The 15,490-nt window shown below is 41.3% G+C and overlaps 1 protein-coding gene across 2 annotated transcripts; it reads left to right on the top strand.

Moving 5' to 3' along the window:
* The first annotated feature begins 3,058 nt into the window (after nt 1–3,058).
* LOC113137163 (probable ribonuclease ZC3H12D) lies at nt 3,059–12,093 on the top strand. Of its 2 annotated transcripts, XM_026318627.2 has the most exons (6): nt 3,059–3,274; nt 4,404–4,880; nt 7,359–7,498; nt 9,467–9,701; nt 9,857–9,963; nt 10,630–12,093. In XM_026318627.2, the coding sequence occupies exons 2-6, from the start codon at nt 4,474–4,476 to the stop codon at nt 11,544–11,546; spliced, it is 1,806 nt and encodes a 601-aa protein (XP_026174412.1). In that variant the 5' UTR covers nt 3,059–3,274; nt 4,404–4,473; the 3' UTR covers nt 11,547–12,093. The 2 variants fall into 2 exon arrangements, with proteins under 2 accessions (XP_026174412.1, XP_026174413.1); XM_026318628.2 differs by lacking the exon at nt 3,059–3,274 and having other exon boundaries at nt 3,999–4,880.
* Nucleotides 12,094–15,490: the final 3,397 nt, after the last annotated feature.

Here is a 15,490-nt window from a genome sequence, read left to right as displayed (position 1 = left end):
AGGCTTGCACAACTTTACTCCCACAGGTGGAACCACTGGTAGAGACTTCCCCAGCCGCCCCAGCTGTGTAGGCACCTCTGCCACCTTTAACCTTCTGTGAAATCATAGTGTGTAAACCAACACACCAAGATGTTTGCCACTGTTTTCCTGTGAAATAAATAGCGAGTGCTCGGCAGGCATGGGTTATTCAAAGTAATATTCAGAGACATACGAGTGTTTGCTCTTTTACACGTCATCGGTAGGTTCACATAACGAAAGCAACCACGATCTGCTTTAGCTGTCAGTCCAGATTACTAACATCTGTTAGAGCTATGCACACATACCCTTAGCTAGACATTCACTCCTGTGACACACATAAGAATCCTGCACAGGAGTCATAAATCAGTCATGTTTTCTCTCACTTGATCTCCCTCGAAGGTCAGTAGGCAGTTGTACTAAATGAGAAAGGGAAACAGGTAAACAGAAGTGTGCCTACCACCACTGAAAAATGCCATCTTTGCTTAATGAAATTATGAGTTACAGCTTAAGGTGGAGCACTCAGGGCTGACTCAATTGAACCTGAAGCACTGATAGGGTTAAAGTGTCCACTGAAGTGAACAATAAAAGCATTTGCCATTTGATATGGAAAGAGCTGAGGGTTTCTAAAATCAGTTCCATTTCCATTCAAATGTCTGTAAAATGACATTTTAACAGACATTTTATTTTTTAACATACATGTTTTTGGACTGTGGGAGGAAACCAGAGTACCTGGAGAAAACCCACACAAGCACAGGGAGAACATGCAAACTCCACACAGAAAGGCCCCTGCAGGGTTTCTAACCCTGGTCCTTCTTGCTGTGAGGCAACAGTGCTAACCACTAATCCACTATGCTGCCCGGTAATTGTTATATTCAATACAGTATATCATGATTAATGTATTATGTATTATGTATTCATATTCAATTAATAATCCTGATTACTCAATATAAAATACATTAAAGTCATATCCTTTAATAATAATGACCACATCAGTTGATTTTATCTGACTAGTAGCCAGTAAACCTTGGCTTCATATGGCAAAGATGAAACAAAACAACAGGAACAAAAATTCTATCTCACTGTTCAGCTAGTGTTTATTAGATTATTAGATGGTCAGTCTTTTTCCTGCAAAACCTTCTATTAGTTTTTTACATTGTACCATCTCTCTCCCCTAGTTTGTGCTCTCTCTCTCTCCCTCTCTCTGTTCTGTCTGTACTTTCTGCAGGTGTCCCTGGTCCTGGAGCTGTATATTGCTGATGTGCAGTTACTGGTCCCACCAACCTGCAGTGTCTATTTGTTGTTTATTGTTGCTGTTCTTTTCTCTCTGCTCTATCCACTCACCCCAACCGGTCGAGGCAGATGGCCGCCCAAACTGAGCCTGGTCCTGCTTCAACATTGTCAGGGAAGGTCCTGCATAATGCAGACAAATAGCCTCAGCAGACTAACAAGCAGCTTATAATGCTAACACTCTGATCTTAAACACATATAATAATTTCACTTCACTAACCTAATATAGCAGTTAGCAGTTAGTTTTCTGATTAACACTGAATACCAGCTCTAGCAGAAATGTCCTTATCAGTGGACAGTCATCATGCTAACCTAGTCAGCATTTGTTGAGATCTTACAGTCTGGACTGAAGTACTATCTTGGCTCAAACATTACACAGTTTTTCTAATTCGAATTCTAATTCAATGTTCAATTTGTAGTTGTCCCGTTTACTGCATATCAATGTATTTCATTTGAACAACCCTGTCAGTCATGCCAGTGTAGTATACAGTGACTTTTCTGGCTTTAGTTTTTTTCTCTCCTCATAGAAACATTATTGCAATTTCCTGTCACAACAGAAATTTATCATATAATATATCAGAAGTTTCCCTGTAATGTGATAAGTCAGTGTGTGATGATGACATACATTTATATGTCGATAATGAGAAACAGTGGTTTACCAAGTCAAGATGACATATTGTAAATTGTGTATTTTTCTTTGTAGTTTTTTCCATTGCTGCAGTAGTTTATGAGTTTCACTATGACATATCATTGGTATCCTGAGAAACAATATAGTGACCCAGTCTTTCTTTTTTTCTTTCTATTTTTCATCCTGATTAGATAAAAGACAAAGATCACACCTGAATGCAGCATCTTTTTCTTTGTCTTCATGATGTCATCAAACTGCCATTATCCTGTTTCCCTCCGTTTTGTCTCAAGATGTCACTGCATACTGGAAGAACTAGTTCCTGGGTGTGTGTGGAGACGGGCAGGAGCATTTCTCAGAATGTGAGGCAGTACACCGGCATGTCAGGTTGTAATGAATGACATAAATACAATGACATAAACAATAAACATTAGGATTATTTTGGACTGTTATTGTCAACGTGAATCTTAGTTTGTGCCTTTCCAGGAAAATCTGAGCTGCTGGAGAAACAGTCCAGCTCTTGTTTAGTGGTGAAGTGGCATTCCCAGTGCTTTTTGCTGTGTGACTCTTTATGAAATTATCTTTCACACTTTTGGCTGTTTGATGATGTGAAGATTAAAGTGTGGGCGCCTTGTGGTGCAGTACACTACACTACAGTAGCACTGGTGTTCATGCTGTGTTACGCTGATGTATTAATGTATTAGGTTATGTTACATTTTACTAGTTACCTCTGGAAAAGCTGTTTACCTCAGTCTGTGTGCTAAGCTAAGCTAACCAGCTGTTACTTAGTTAGTTAGCTTCATATTTCCACATTTAACTGACAGGTCATCATCGTTGGCCCTGATTTGAAGAGGTCTATAATAATTGAAGTGAATGAATCTTGACTCAGATTAAATCCTGTAAGAGACTGCAGACCTATAAAGGGACCCAGCATGCCTGTTTGGGCTTGGCATGTCTTAATGTCTAACAAAACCTTAAACATCTGATAACTGTAATCTTGGCAGGCTTCTGCTCCTCTCTGCTGATTTCTCAGATATTCAGTCAGCAGTTGTGTCGCCACACCGAACCAGGAAGAGCTCAAGGAAAGAGAGGAAAGGGGGAAAATAAATCCCGCAGGTTCCTAGTTCAACTCCGACTCCTGACAAGGAAGTAGTGCTCAACAAATATAAAGCACGTTCTCTTCCTTGCTGGACAGAAACAATGTTGGTTTCTTGGCAGTGAGCTTTGCTATGAGTAATACTGTAAGAACAGCCTCAACCAGACCTGTCAGAGCAGCTGACTGACTGAGAGCAGCTCGTACACAGACACTGGCAGGACTGCTCTGATCTAACGCTCTCTGAATGGGTGAGTACAAAATAAGACAAGAAATTTCAGCAATGTGGCAAATTCAGCTCCGCTGTGTGTGTATTCAGAGCCCGTAGCCTTATCTTGTTCAGGCTCGTCGTGCCTCAGACAGTGAGAGGCAAGTAGCTAGTAGGCTTAGATTGTGTGCTGAAGAGCAAAAGTTGCTGGAGTTGTATTTTAAACAAGCAGAGCGAAGCAGAGTTTTTGTTTTGAGGAAAAAATGAGTCTCAGGATTTTTCAGCAGCAAAGGATGTGGTTTGGTGCAGGTTGAAGCAGGCCTGTGCAAAGCCAAGCCCCTTGCAAAGGGAGGATATCTCAGATCAAAACATCTTAAGCTGCAAAGCCAGAACCTGCTTTCATCTGACGGTGTTTGCTCTCAGGCTGATATGACTTTTGTTGGACAAGACAACAGTGAGAGGTTGTTTTTGTTCTTTTCTGCAACATCAAGTTGACAGGAAACGCTAATCGATCCATCTTGCATGGTTCATTGGGACCACAAAGAAACTGTGCAAAGAAAACGCTTCAAAGAATAATGGACAGGCAATGTTTTGTCTGAAAAGGAGGAGGGACTTCAGTTCAGGACTCTGGGCTTTACACAGCTACTCTGCTCTCAGAGTTGGCTTTGTGGTTTCATTGCTTCAGCCCCTAACACCATGTGAGATGTCCATTCAGGTTTTGGACTCAGAATAGTTCTGTTCTTGGGCAGAAAAGTGGAAGAAGTGGGTTGATTCACTTAGTTTTCACTCTCTGATGCATGTGTCTTTTCAGGGGCTTTGAAGTTCAGGGACTTTCCAGAAAATACAATAAAATATATCTCAAATGGCATGAGACTCTAACATGAGTGCCCCCACACATACAGTCACAGTTCCATTCATTCATGTTTTCTTTGCTGACTGACCTTAATGGCACTGGGGTTAAAATTAGACCAGAGATGTGTGCAGACCCTCAGCTTCTTCCTCTGGTGTGACAGGGGCTTTCTTAACCAGCCTGACGTCAGCCAGCGTTTGCGCTTGCGTTGGCAGTCATGAGTTTGTGGTAAGCAGAACAGATTCTATCAGCATGTACCAGACCACAACTGATTTGTCTGAAAACCCCGGTGAGACCGCAGCTGTGCTTCCTGTGTTTACAGTGACAGAAGTTGACTCTGCCTCCGCCCTCTTCTGACACCTGTCATCTTTTCCAAAACACAAACTGTCACCATGGAGACGCTGTTGAGCCAGAATAAGGAGGAGAAGAGGATTCCCCAGACCGGCAGTCCTGAGAAGACAGAGGAGAAGAGACACGCACATTCTGAATCATTGTCCACAATGGACCACCAGCAGCAGCACGCCAAAGTGGAGCGATTTCTGAAGTTAGGATACTCTCACAGTGACATCCTGAGGGTGCTGGAGACCCTGCACCATGACGCCCAGACCAATGATATCCTGGAGGAGCTGATAAAAACCTGCCACACGCGTACTTACAGCAACAAGAGTGTCCCCAACAGCCCAAAGCTGGTGCCCAGAGGCTGCAGCTCCAGTCCCACTCAGCCCAGAGTCAAGCCAGACAGCGAGCCAGCTGCTGGCTTCAGGCCAGTGGTCATAGATGGAAGCAATGTGGCCATGAGGTGAGTCCTCTCTGCATCTGCGTCTTTTATCTCAGTTTCTGTCCAGCTGCAGTGGTGGAAGGTCTACTCTTAACTTTGAAGTACGTTGCTAAAAACTGTATTCTCTTCAAATGTAACTAACTAAACCTCATTATAATTTGAGTGAAGCTAAACTGAACAACTTTATATGCTGTTGGATACTTATTCCATCTATATTTCAGAAGCAGTGTTCGTTGTTTTGGATGTTAAATCTTAATCTGCAAAATCACTGTGGGACAAATGCAGTGGAGCCATTGAAAGGTAGTGGTGTAGAATATAAAGTAACACATAGTGGAAATACTCAGCTTGAAATGCTTCCACGCGCTGTTTAAGAGGTATTTCATTCTTCGGGCGAGCCAAACAATGTACCACATTACAAGTATTTTATGTTTCAGTTCATTACTTCCTGGTAGGGAGCCTTACAAAGAGCAGAGCTCATGTGTTGATTCATGTCGGATAGAAAGGAAAAGAATAATACCATGCAACTGCAGAACTTTCATATTCAAATGAATTTATGTTGGTGTATTAGTGTCTCAGTTTGTGTCAAAGCTTGTTTCAGTTCACAGATTTGATTGCACATCACTTCCTCTGCTAAATATGTGGGAAGTGAAAACATGGTGGGTTCCTATAGTCTTCTGCTTTGTCCACTCAGTTAAACGTCACATGCTGCCTGGAGGTCGAGGTGACATGTTCACAGTGACAGGACATTTCTACTCCAGAGCCCTAGGTGATGCTTTTATCTATGTGACACCACTGAAGTCAAATTTCAACGTGGCGTCAGGGTTGACAGCTTTACCTGACCTGAGGTGGTAACAAGGAAGTTCTGAGTCAAATATGCTCAAGCAAATAACTTGGCAAGTAGGTGGAGAACATGATATGATTTCAAAACGGAAAACAAAATGAGAAACCTTTTCACAACACATATTCCCGTAAGAACATGACTTGACTTGAAAGAGGAAGAAGACTAAAGTTTTTAGAGCCACACCTTTATTCTGAGGTAACACCAGTGTAACTGCAGTCTGACCTCAGGCATAAAAGTGCTCAAAGACGGGGTTATCCTGATCTGCTGGGGACTGCACATACTGACTGACTTGTATTCATATCACTCCTGACTGAACTGTGGATAATTCTTCTAATCTGACATTCCTCTGTGTATTAGGTTATTAAAGCTGTCATATTAGAGGAAAAGAAAGTCAGATTCATAAAATGCTGAATCCTACCTTCTCATAATGCAACTCGGCATCTGAAGTAAACATCAACATTTTATGTTGGAATCTGAATCCTAGGTTACATAGTAGTTACTGCAGAAAATGAGGCATTGCATGCAACACAATTAACATCATAGAAGCGGTGATAGCTTCAAACTGCACTACTTTAAAGCAGATCCAATGACCAGCTTATATTTGTTTACATTATGAAAAATGAAGTATGCATGAATTTGTTATTAGTGCTGTGCGCTTTTCAGTTTCCTGGCAACTATAATGAAATACTGAAGAGATCCTGAAGAAAATGTACAAATGTGATGATCCTCAGGCAGAGTCTTTGATAAGAAAATAAAAAAGATTCCAAAAAAACCAGGGTGCAAATGTGCTAAGTGTCCAACAATGACTAAATTTGGAAAAGAGCTGCGGGCTGTGTAAAATGTAAATTGTCAAGGAAATATTGTTCATTCAAAATAAACTTTATGACATGTCACTAAAGTTGTGCCAGGCAGCTAAATTTATTCTGACCACATGTACTAACTCATGCCAAGCCTTATCTTTGGTACCTGTTGTAGGCAAAGTGTGCCACCACTTCCTGCTGATAGACAGAAGGGGAACACACACACACACATTACGTATGGCCCATTTAGTGTCAACAATGAGCCTAACCACAGACTGCATGTGTTTAGAGAGAACCCACGCAGGGAGAACATGCAGACTCCACAGAGAAAGACCACAAGGTTCAATGGGATTCAGACCTTCTTGCTGTGACTTAGAACTTTTTCAATGTCCAGTTTAAAGAATTGGCTCACTCCAAGGATAGACGTCTCTTATTCTTCATACAGAGGAAAAGCAAACTACTATATCACATGCTGATGCTGAACATTTGGTATTTTTTCCTAAAAAATAAGTTTTTATTGTGTTTTTATCAACCTTTCAAAGCTTTAGGGGCTTTATGTTGTAGTATTTCTCTTTCATATTTGTCAGTCAGGCATCTTGATGTGGTCATGTTATAAACAATCAATTCAGTTTTCATTGTGTGTGAGGATGCTTTAAAAGTCACTTCTCAAGACAAGTCTTAAGTTACTCATCTCTGTGCTTTTGCAATGTCCTTTAGAGAACTCTGTGCATACACACCTTCTCACTGTCTGCTTCCTGAAAAAAGGAGAAGAGCTGTGTGTGTTTCTGAACGTGCACAGATGCACAAAAGAAGAAGTTGGGCTTTTTTTTTTTGACTCTGGTTTCTGTGTCTTTGTAGTCATGGTGACAAGAAGGTGTTTTCATGCCGGGGCCTCCAGCTGGCAGTGAACTGGTTCTGGGACAAGGGAATGCGTGACATCACCGTGTTCGTTCCCCTGTGGAGGAAGGAACAGCCCCGACCAGAGGCGCCCATCACAGGTAAGGTCACATGACATTACTGACGTGGCCTGGTGACATTGTCAGGTGACAGTGTGAAGTCAGCTAGAGGGAAGTCCCTCTAAATAATTATAGTGCACACCAAAATTTGTGTCTACGTAAGCCTGACCTCACCCAGCTGTGATAATACATTATATTACAGCCTATGGTGGGTAATAGACAAACTAGACAAAGAATGTGTCAGTGATGCAACATACATCTTCCTGAGGACACAGGCAAACACAGCCTTCACATTTCAGTGCTAGTATTTTAGTCTGATTTGATGAGTCGACACAGTCTCTGACTGTATTAATCGTCTGTGGAGAGGAGCCACATGTTACATACGAGCTTCATTACGAAGGCTAGTCCAGCTGCTTTTAGCATCAGTGCAGTTACAGGCCCATAATTATGCAGCCAACAGGCAGAGATAACTGCCTTCACATCCAGCAGGTCTTAAATTAGCAGGTGCTCACAGTGCACAAACCTTACAAGACTAACCAGTTCTCCATCAGTGACTGAAAGCTGATTGATACTTACCTGGAATGTCATGTGGAACTGTGTACCGCTCCAGCTCTGCTCTGGTCTCTACCAACTCCTACAAAAATCCCTTTAGCTACTAAACACATCAGTGTGTTCCAGAGGTAGAAGCTGATTTTGAGTGATGCTTGGTGCTGGGCAGGTAGTAAGCTTTGATTAAAGCAGAGTGTGTGGGCAGGAGACCAAAACAATGAGCTGACAGAGGGGTTCATCAATGCAAGTGACCACTTTTACATGCACTGATCTGATCCACTGTTAATATAGTTATTAAGTAGTTACAGCAACACACCACCAACTTTTATCACAGGACTCTGTGTCTGTGTCTGCTGGCCTTTCCATTACCCACCAGGAAAATAAAGGTAAAGAATGAACAAAACAAAGTGCACCTTTACTGTGGATTGGAGTGACATAGTTTCCAGACTGTCAGTTGTTGGTTATCCTGTGATTATATGAAGGGTGTTTTTAGGAAAACCATTCTGAAAGATTTTTGGTTGAAGCACATTATTGTGTAGAGCTGAGACTTTAGTCAGGGTACTGTTTTGGTAAATCCAAGTAAACTTTACAGATTCAACTTTTTCAACCTGAGGCTTTCACATTCTGAGTCACTTGTACGGGCAGTGTGGAAAGAAAGTCTGCTCTGCAGGAAATGGTGCATTTTACACAAAAACATGTAGAGTCATTTGAATAAACTGAAAGTAGAAGCCAAGACAGAAAAACGCTGCTAAAACCAACCTTAACCAAGTAACTAAGAAAACACATGATCATTCTAACTGCCCTGACACACTACGTGGCATGTAACTGCTGGTAAATTCCCATCCCCTTTCCTCTTATCCTGTTTGGCAGCTGTAGCTCAGCTTTAACAGCAGTTTCAGTGGTTTCCAGTGGAGTCTGGCCAATGGGTTTCACCCAGCTCCTCTGTGAAATCACATCAGTATCAAATCTAACAAGGAAGTAAAACTAAAATCCAGTCTGTTCTTCATGTTGGATCAAGTCAGCTTTTTCCCTGAAAGCAGGCATCAGCAGTTCAGAAGAAGCTGCTGTCAGCATAGAGTACAGCACTTTTATGGTTGTGCACTAAATCTCACTATCAGAACCAGGATACTTAGATAAACATAAATGCTCATAGGGAAAATTTCACTAACAGTTTCACTAACAGTTTCACTCTGTTTCACTCAGCATCAGAGATAGAGCAACACTAAACAGACAATACAACTTCATTTATTTAGCATTTCTTAGTTTCTTTGGGCACTAACAACAGAAAGAAGTCTTTGTTCTGCTAAACTGAAGATATCAAAGGTTGAAATGTGCTCCTCCACAACAGCTGAGAACATTTTGAAAATGTAGCTATACAAGCCAAGGCGATTACTGGTAGCAGCTAATTACAGGCCTTAAAATAAACAGTGATAAATGACGTTATGGTCATGTGTCTTGTAGATCAACATATTCTCCATGAGCTGGAGAGAAGGAAGATCCTGGTGTACACGCCATCTCGCTGTGTGAACGGTAAGAGGGTGGTGTGCTACGATGACCGCTACATTGTCAAGCTGGCCTTTGACTCAGATGGCATCATCGTGTCCAACGACAACTACCGTGACCTGCAGACCGAGAACCACCAGTGGAAGACATTTATAGAAGAGAGACTGCTGATGTACACCTTCGCCAACGACAAGTAAGACTCATAGTGGTTTCAGGTTAAAGAGGATTAGGTTAAAGGAATTCTGACCTGCCTGTGGACCTAGGGTCAAGGTTCATTTTTGCCCCGACATTCCACCTGACATTGCACTTTTGTGGTTGATCCTTAGCTGTGTCTCTTTGCTGGTGCAGGTTCATGCCTCCTGATGACCCCCTGGGCAGAAACGGTCCCACTATTGATGATTTTCTGAGGAAGAAGCCTTGGGGCCTGGACAACAAGCTACAGCACTGCCCATACGGTTGGTTCACATTTCTGTTTCAACCCAATATCAAACACAACCCTGCTCAGGTTACACTTCCTTGTACTCACCTGGGTAATAAAACAAGAAGCCAATACTATAAAAAACACCTTCAGGAATATATATAAAGTGTGATCAGGTTTTTCTAGTTGAATGTCATGTGTGAATAAATGGTAATTAGAAAGTTTATTTGTTTTGCACTCATTGCCTTGCACACACGTTTTAAAACTGGAGTTTTAAAACGTGTGTGGCTCACTGCTGTCTTAGAAGTTCAGGCCAGAGCCAAATGTACTGCTGCATATATATACATACATATACATATATATATATATATATATATATATATATATATATATATATATATATGTGTGTATATGTATATATATATATATATATATATATACACATATATATACATATATTATCCAAAGATTTCATAACACCAGAATGTTTCCTCAACTCACAGAGGAAGTGTAAAATCTCAGAACATCACTCAGGCTGGAGTTTCAACATTTTCAAAACGACAAGTGAAAAACAAGCTGTTTCTCTGTCCTTGCGTTATTGTTTTGCAGATTCCTTTGCCAATAAAACATAATTATAACTGCAGCATATGAAACTTTTGTGTGTAGTGATGATCTACAGTACACTTTTATTTCTCTCTGTCAGGAAAGAAGTGTACTTATGGGGTAAAGTGCAAGTTCTACCACCCAGAACGGGCCCACCAATCACAGCTCTCTGTGGCTGATGAGCTGAGGGCACTGAGAGACAGAGCCAAGAACTTCTCGCCCAAACTGAGCCTGCCTGACATACACTTCTCTGTGTACCAGCCGGAGCACAGCCACACCTCCTCCAGCTCTCCACCCCTGAGCACAGAGGACCATCCACACAGGGCTTCACCCAGTGAGCAGGTTGTCTATCAGAGAGACTCCAGCAGCCCGAGAAACCAGCCCAACGCAGGCTTCTACCACTGCCCCAGCCCAGATGTAGACGAGGCCTTCAGCTCCATGGAGAGCTCCATATCCAGGCTCTACATCCAGGACACACTCTACAACATGGAGCCCCGACCCCACAGTTACAGCAGCGGGGTGGCCAGCTACAGCCTGAGCCATGACGACTGTTCTCTCTCAGGGTCATACACTGGGAACACTCAGAGGTCCTGTCTCAGTGGGGGGGGTTACCTCCCTCATCAAAATGGCTCGACGTCCTGTAAGCACCACATGTGCAGCCAGTGCAGGTATGGTCACCAGCAAACCAGGATTTCCCCCCAACATCACCACTCAGCATGGGCCTCCTGCCCTGCTCTGCCTCCTCACAATGAGGAGCATTCTGGGCATTTTGTAGAGCAGCACTGCCACAGCCTGCCCAGGGACCCGTGGGTGCAGGGTAGCCACTCTGACACTAGGCTGGGTGTTCGGATGAAGAGCCTATCCAGTGAGCAGAGGACAGGCCTGAGAAGCCAGCTGAGCACCCTATTCCCTCAGAGCATGGTGGAGCAGGTCATGAATGCTTACCCACACATCTCCGACATGTGTGAACTGATTTCTCTCATTCAGAACTATAGGACCAGCCACATCCCCTTCTAGATATGAAAGACTTTATTTTTAGTCAAACTGAGCCTATACTGGAGCTCTCACCTCAGGAGCAAAGTGAAAACTAAAAAAGAGAACACTTCTACTTTTCTTAAAGTCACTGTGAATTTTTATTATTGGGAATCATCCTAAAACTATCCCATTTCCTCGAACACATTGCAAAGTTTACAATTGTTACTAAGCATTAAAATGTGACTCAATCTGAAGAAATCATGGAAATGTAGCAGAATGAATGCTATATTTTTATCCCAATGTAAAAGTGCAATGCACTACACTCCATATATGCTACTTATTGTAGCGCTGACAAATGTTTTCTTAAAGCAGCATGTGTTGTTTTTCCCCATGTTGCCTCAAAGTGAGGAATGTTATTTTTCTGTACTTCTGCTTTTGATGGGAATTTTATGGGCATGTGTTTTTGCTGTGCCTGTGAAATAAAAGCACCCAAGTCAGTCCAAACTGTCTGTGATGAACATATGGGGGAAAAAAAAAAACAAACATGGATGACCCTTTTAATATTCCTTGGCTTCATCCCCTTGATTCTGATCCTACAATGATAGTACAGATAATTGTTTGAAATGGAAACAGACATAATTATCATCAAGCATCAAAACACACAAAAATATCCCAAGTAAATTGTGATTCCCAGCAAGCTCTAGCTAACTGACACAGTGTTGGACCTCAGTAATGCTCTTGTGTCTGAATGGGAACAAACCTCTGCTGTTACAATAGCACATTAATGCTCATGGTGCTGAGATGAGAGTTTTAACATGTAGGTGTATAATGCTGAGCTGCTGCTGCTGCGGTGCTCTCTGGTGGTAAAACCTTCAAGTGTTGCCACAGTACAGTAGACTGTAGTAGAGATTTAAGCCAGTCTATTAGTATAAGGTATCAGTGTTAGCTTTCAGTGTTGTGTGGCTAATTTTTTAATGTAGTAGTTAAAAGGGGCAGATCACACCCCATAAAGCATAAAGCACCCCATAAAAATAAGAAATAATGTTTTTGGCTCAAGTTTGACAAAGACCAGGGTTTATAACAGGCAGAGCCACTTGTTGATGCCACAGTGTTCAAGCCATGTCTGACAACTGTGTAACTGTGGGTTTTCAACTTCAGAAAGTACTGAGAGCCTTTAAAAAGTAAAGGTAATAAGACCACAGTAGAAAAATATTCATTACAAGCCCTACAATTAAAACTTTAGGTGAATGTTCAATGTGTAATATTGTCACCTTCTTAAAAGGATTTCTTTGCCTAAGTGAGATGTTCATGATGCTGGCCACCTCTGGTAAATTTGCCTAAATCCTCAGCTGAACAGATCATGCAATTCTAACCCCATAATATAATTGCCTATGTCAACAGTGTGACTTAGGCAATTTTAATTTGCCCAAGTCACAGGACAGAGTGACTCAGGAAACTTTATAAGCTTTTCAAGATGGTGGCCACTTCAAAAAGAAAGAAATTCCTCCTAGCTAGTGAAGTTATTGCCATAATACAGGACACAGACTCCATTGGTAAGTGACAAGATTCAAAAACCCAGCAAAGATAAGTTGGAGGGAGAAGTGAGGAGATGCACGTGTCCTTTTGTTTAATTGTTCAGTTATTTATTGTGCACAGAGTTGAACTATCATTTCACATTATTACAGAGGAAAATATTACCTGCCATTTGTTTGGTTTATATAAGAGTGATTACAGTTTTGCTGTTTGAGTTTGCGTTTACTGAATTAAAGGGCCACTCACTGCTTCTGTGTGTTATCTATCTATGAAACCTGTTAACACAAACCAGTTAACCAGACTTCAAGCCTGTCTAACTGACATAAGGGCCTGGATGACCAGTAACTTTCTACTTTTAAATTCAGAGAAAACAGAAGTTATTGTGTTTGGGCCTAAAAATCTCAGAAATAACTTTTCTAAAATTATCGCTACTCTAGATGGCATAGCCCTGGCCTCCAGCACTACTGTGAAAAACCTTGGAGTTATTTTTGACCAGGACATTCCCTTTAACTCACACATAAAACAAATCTCTAGAACTGCATTCTTTTACCTGCACAATATTGCCAAAATATTGCTCCTGTCTCAAAATGATGCAGAAAAACTAGTCCATGCATTTGTTACCTCAAGGCTAGATTACTGTAACTCATTACTATCTGGATGTCCTAATATCTCCCAGTCTGGGTTCAGGAGGCAGACACTCTGTACTTTTAAGGCTAGACTTAAAACCTTCCTCTTTGACAAAGCATATAGTTAGAGCTGGCTTCAGGTAACCCTGAAGCATCCCTTTGTTATGCTGCTATAGGCCTAGACTGCCCGAGGACCATTGGTGCACTGAGCTCCCCTACCCTAACCCCTCCCCTCCCTTCCCCTTCTCCCCCCTCACATGTATATTCCACCATTGAATGTCACTAACTTTGTGCTCTCTCCCTCCCTCTCTCTCTCTCTGTTCTCTTTGTACCTTCTGCAGGTGTCCCTGGTCCTAGAGCTGTATATCACTGATGTGCAGTTACTGGTCCCACCAACCTGCAGTGTCTATTTGTTGTTTATTGTTGCTGTTCTTTTCTCTCTCCTCTATCCACTCACCCCAACCGGTCGAGGCAGATGGCCGCCCAAACTGAGTCTGGTTCTGCTGGAGGTTTTTTCTTCTGTTAAAGGGAGTTTTTCCTCTCCACTGTCACCAAGTGCTGCTCATAAGGGATTTGTTGGGTGTTCTGTGTTTTTTTTTGTAAAGTGCCTTGAGATGATTTGTATTGTGATTTGGCGCTATACAAATAAAATTGAACTGAATTGAATTGTGCTCCACTTGTATTTTCAAATGTTTGTGGCTTACACTTCCCCATGGTCTGTCACAGTAGTGAGGATAAAAAAGAAGTGCGCTGTTTTACCAAAGTCAGGTAAGGTTCATAAATTGGCCTAAGTCATCTAATCCTCTTATGTTACATAACTGAATGACAGCATTATTTGCATGTCAATAGTCATGTGTTGTCATAACCTTTTTGTGTGAAATGATTAATAAAAAATAAAAAATTAAAATATGACATAGGCCATTATTTTTAAAAGGATGACGATATTTAGATTGATATATAGCCATCTCACCACTAGGTGCTGCTAAATCTTCATCAACATCAAAATGTATTTGAAGTACTATAAGTAAAAGCACCCATTACGCAGAATGACACACATGATTATTGATGCATTATAGTTTAATCGTCTTAATCTATATATGTAGAGCTAATTTTGACTACTTTATATGCTTATGCATTATTTTAACACTGCTGGGTAAATGTTGAATGAGAAAAGTTTTATGTAACTGTAACTAGTAACTGGTTTTCATATTTGAATTTGATAAAATTTTTGTTTGAATTATCATGAAAGATCATGAATCATTAAATGATTGTTGTTTCCCCAAGCACTACTTCGATTAAGTCTTCACATTTTAATGTTCCTAATGCTAGTCTGACAATGGGATGGCAGTGTATGTCCAGGGGAAGACTGGGCCACAGTCTGAAACACGCAGTTTCATTAAAGACATTAAAAACTTCATTAAAGACATTGGTGGCAAAACAAACTGATAATCCATGCTTAACCTTGCAACCTGCACCACACAACTGCAACCAGTAAGAACAGTCACCTACATGTGTCACATAACTTATCGCTGCCGTTTGTTGGTGACGCACCTTTCTGTTAAAGAACGTTTGACAAAGTTCTTCTTCTTGCCCAATGTCTGTAGGGATTGGCTCCAGCCCCCCAGCAAGGACAAGCACAGGGACAATGGATGAATGAATGACCAAGTTGAAAAACATTATAAACCCTTTCCACAAGCTGTTTAATCTTTCTGGTGACCAGTTAAATACATATACTGCTAAGTATATGTATTTGTATATGTATACATATGCTGCATATGATCATGTGTAAAATATACAAACACCCTTTCGTTTCTTTAGATGCATCAC

Source organism: Mastacembelus armatus, chromosome 24 (assembly GCF_900324485.2).
Source record: "Mastacembelus armatus chromosome 24, fMasArm1.2, whole genome shotgun sequence".
NCBI classification, from domain to species: Eukaryota; Metazoa; Chordata; class Actinopteri; order Synbranchiformes; family Mastacembelidae; genus Mastacembelus; species Mastacembelus armatus.
The sequence above is the reverse complement of the archived record's forward strand: the minus strand, read 5'-3'. Positions and strand labels throughout refer to the sequence as shown.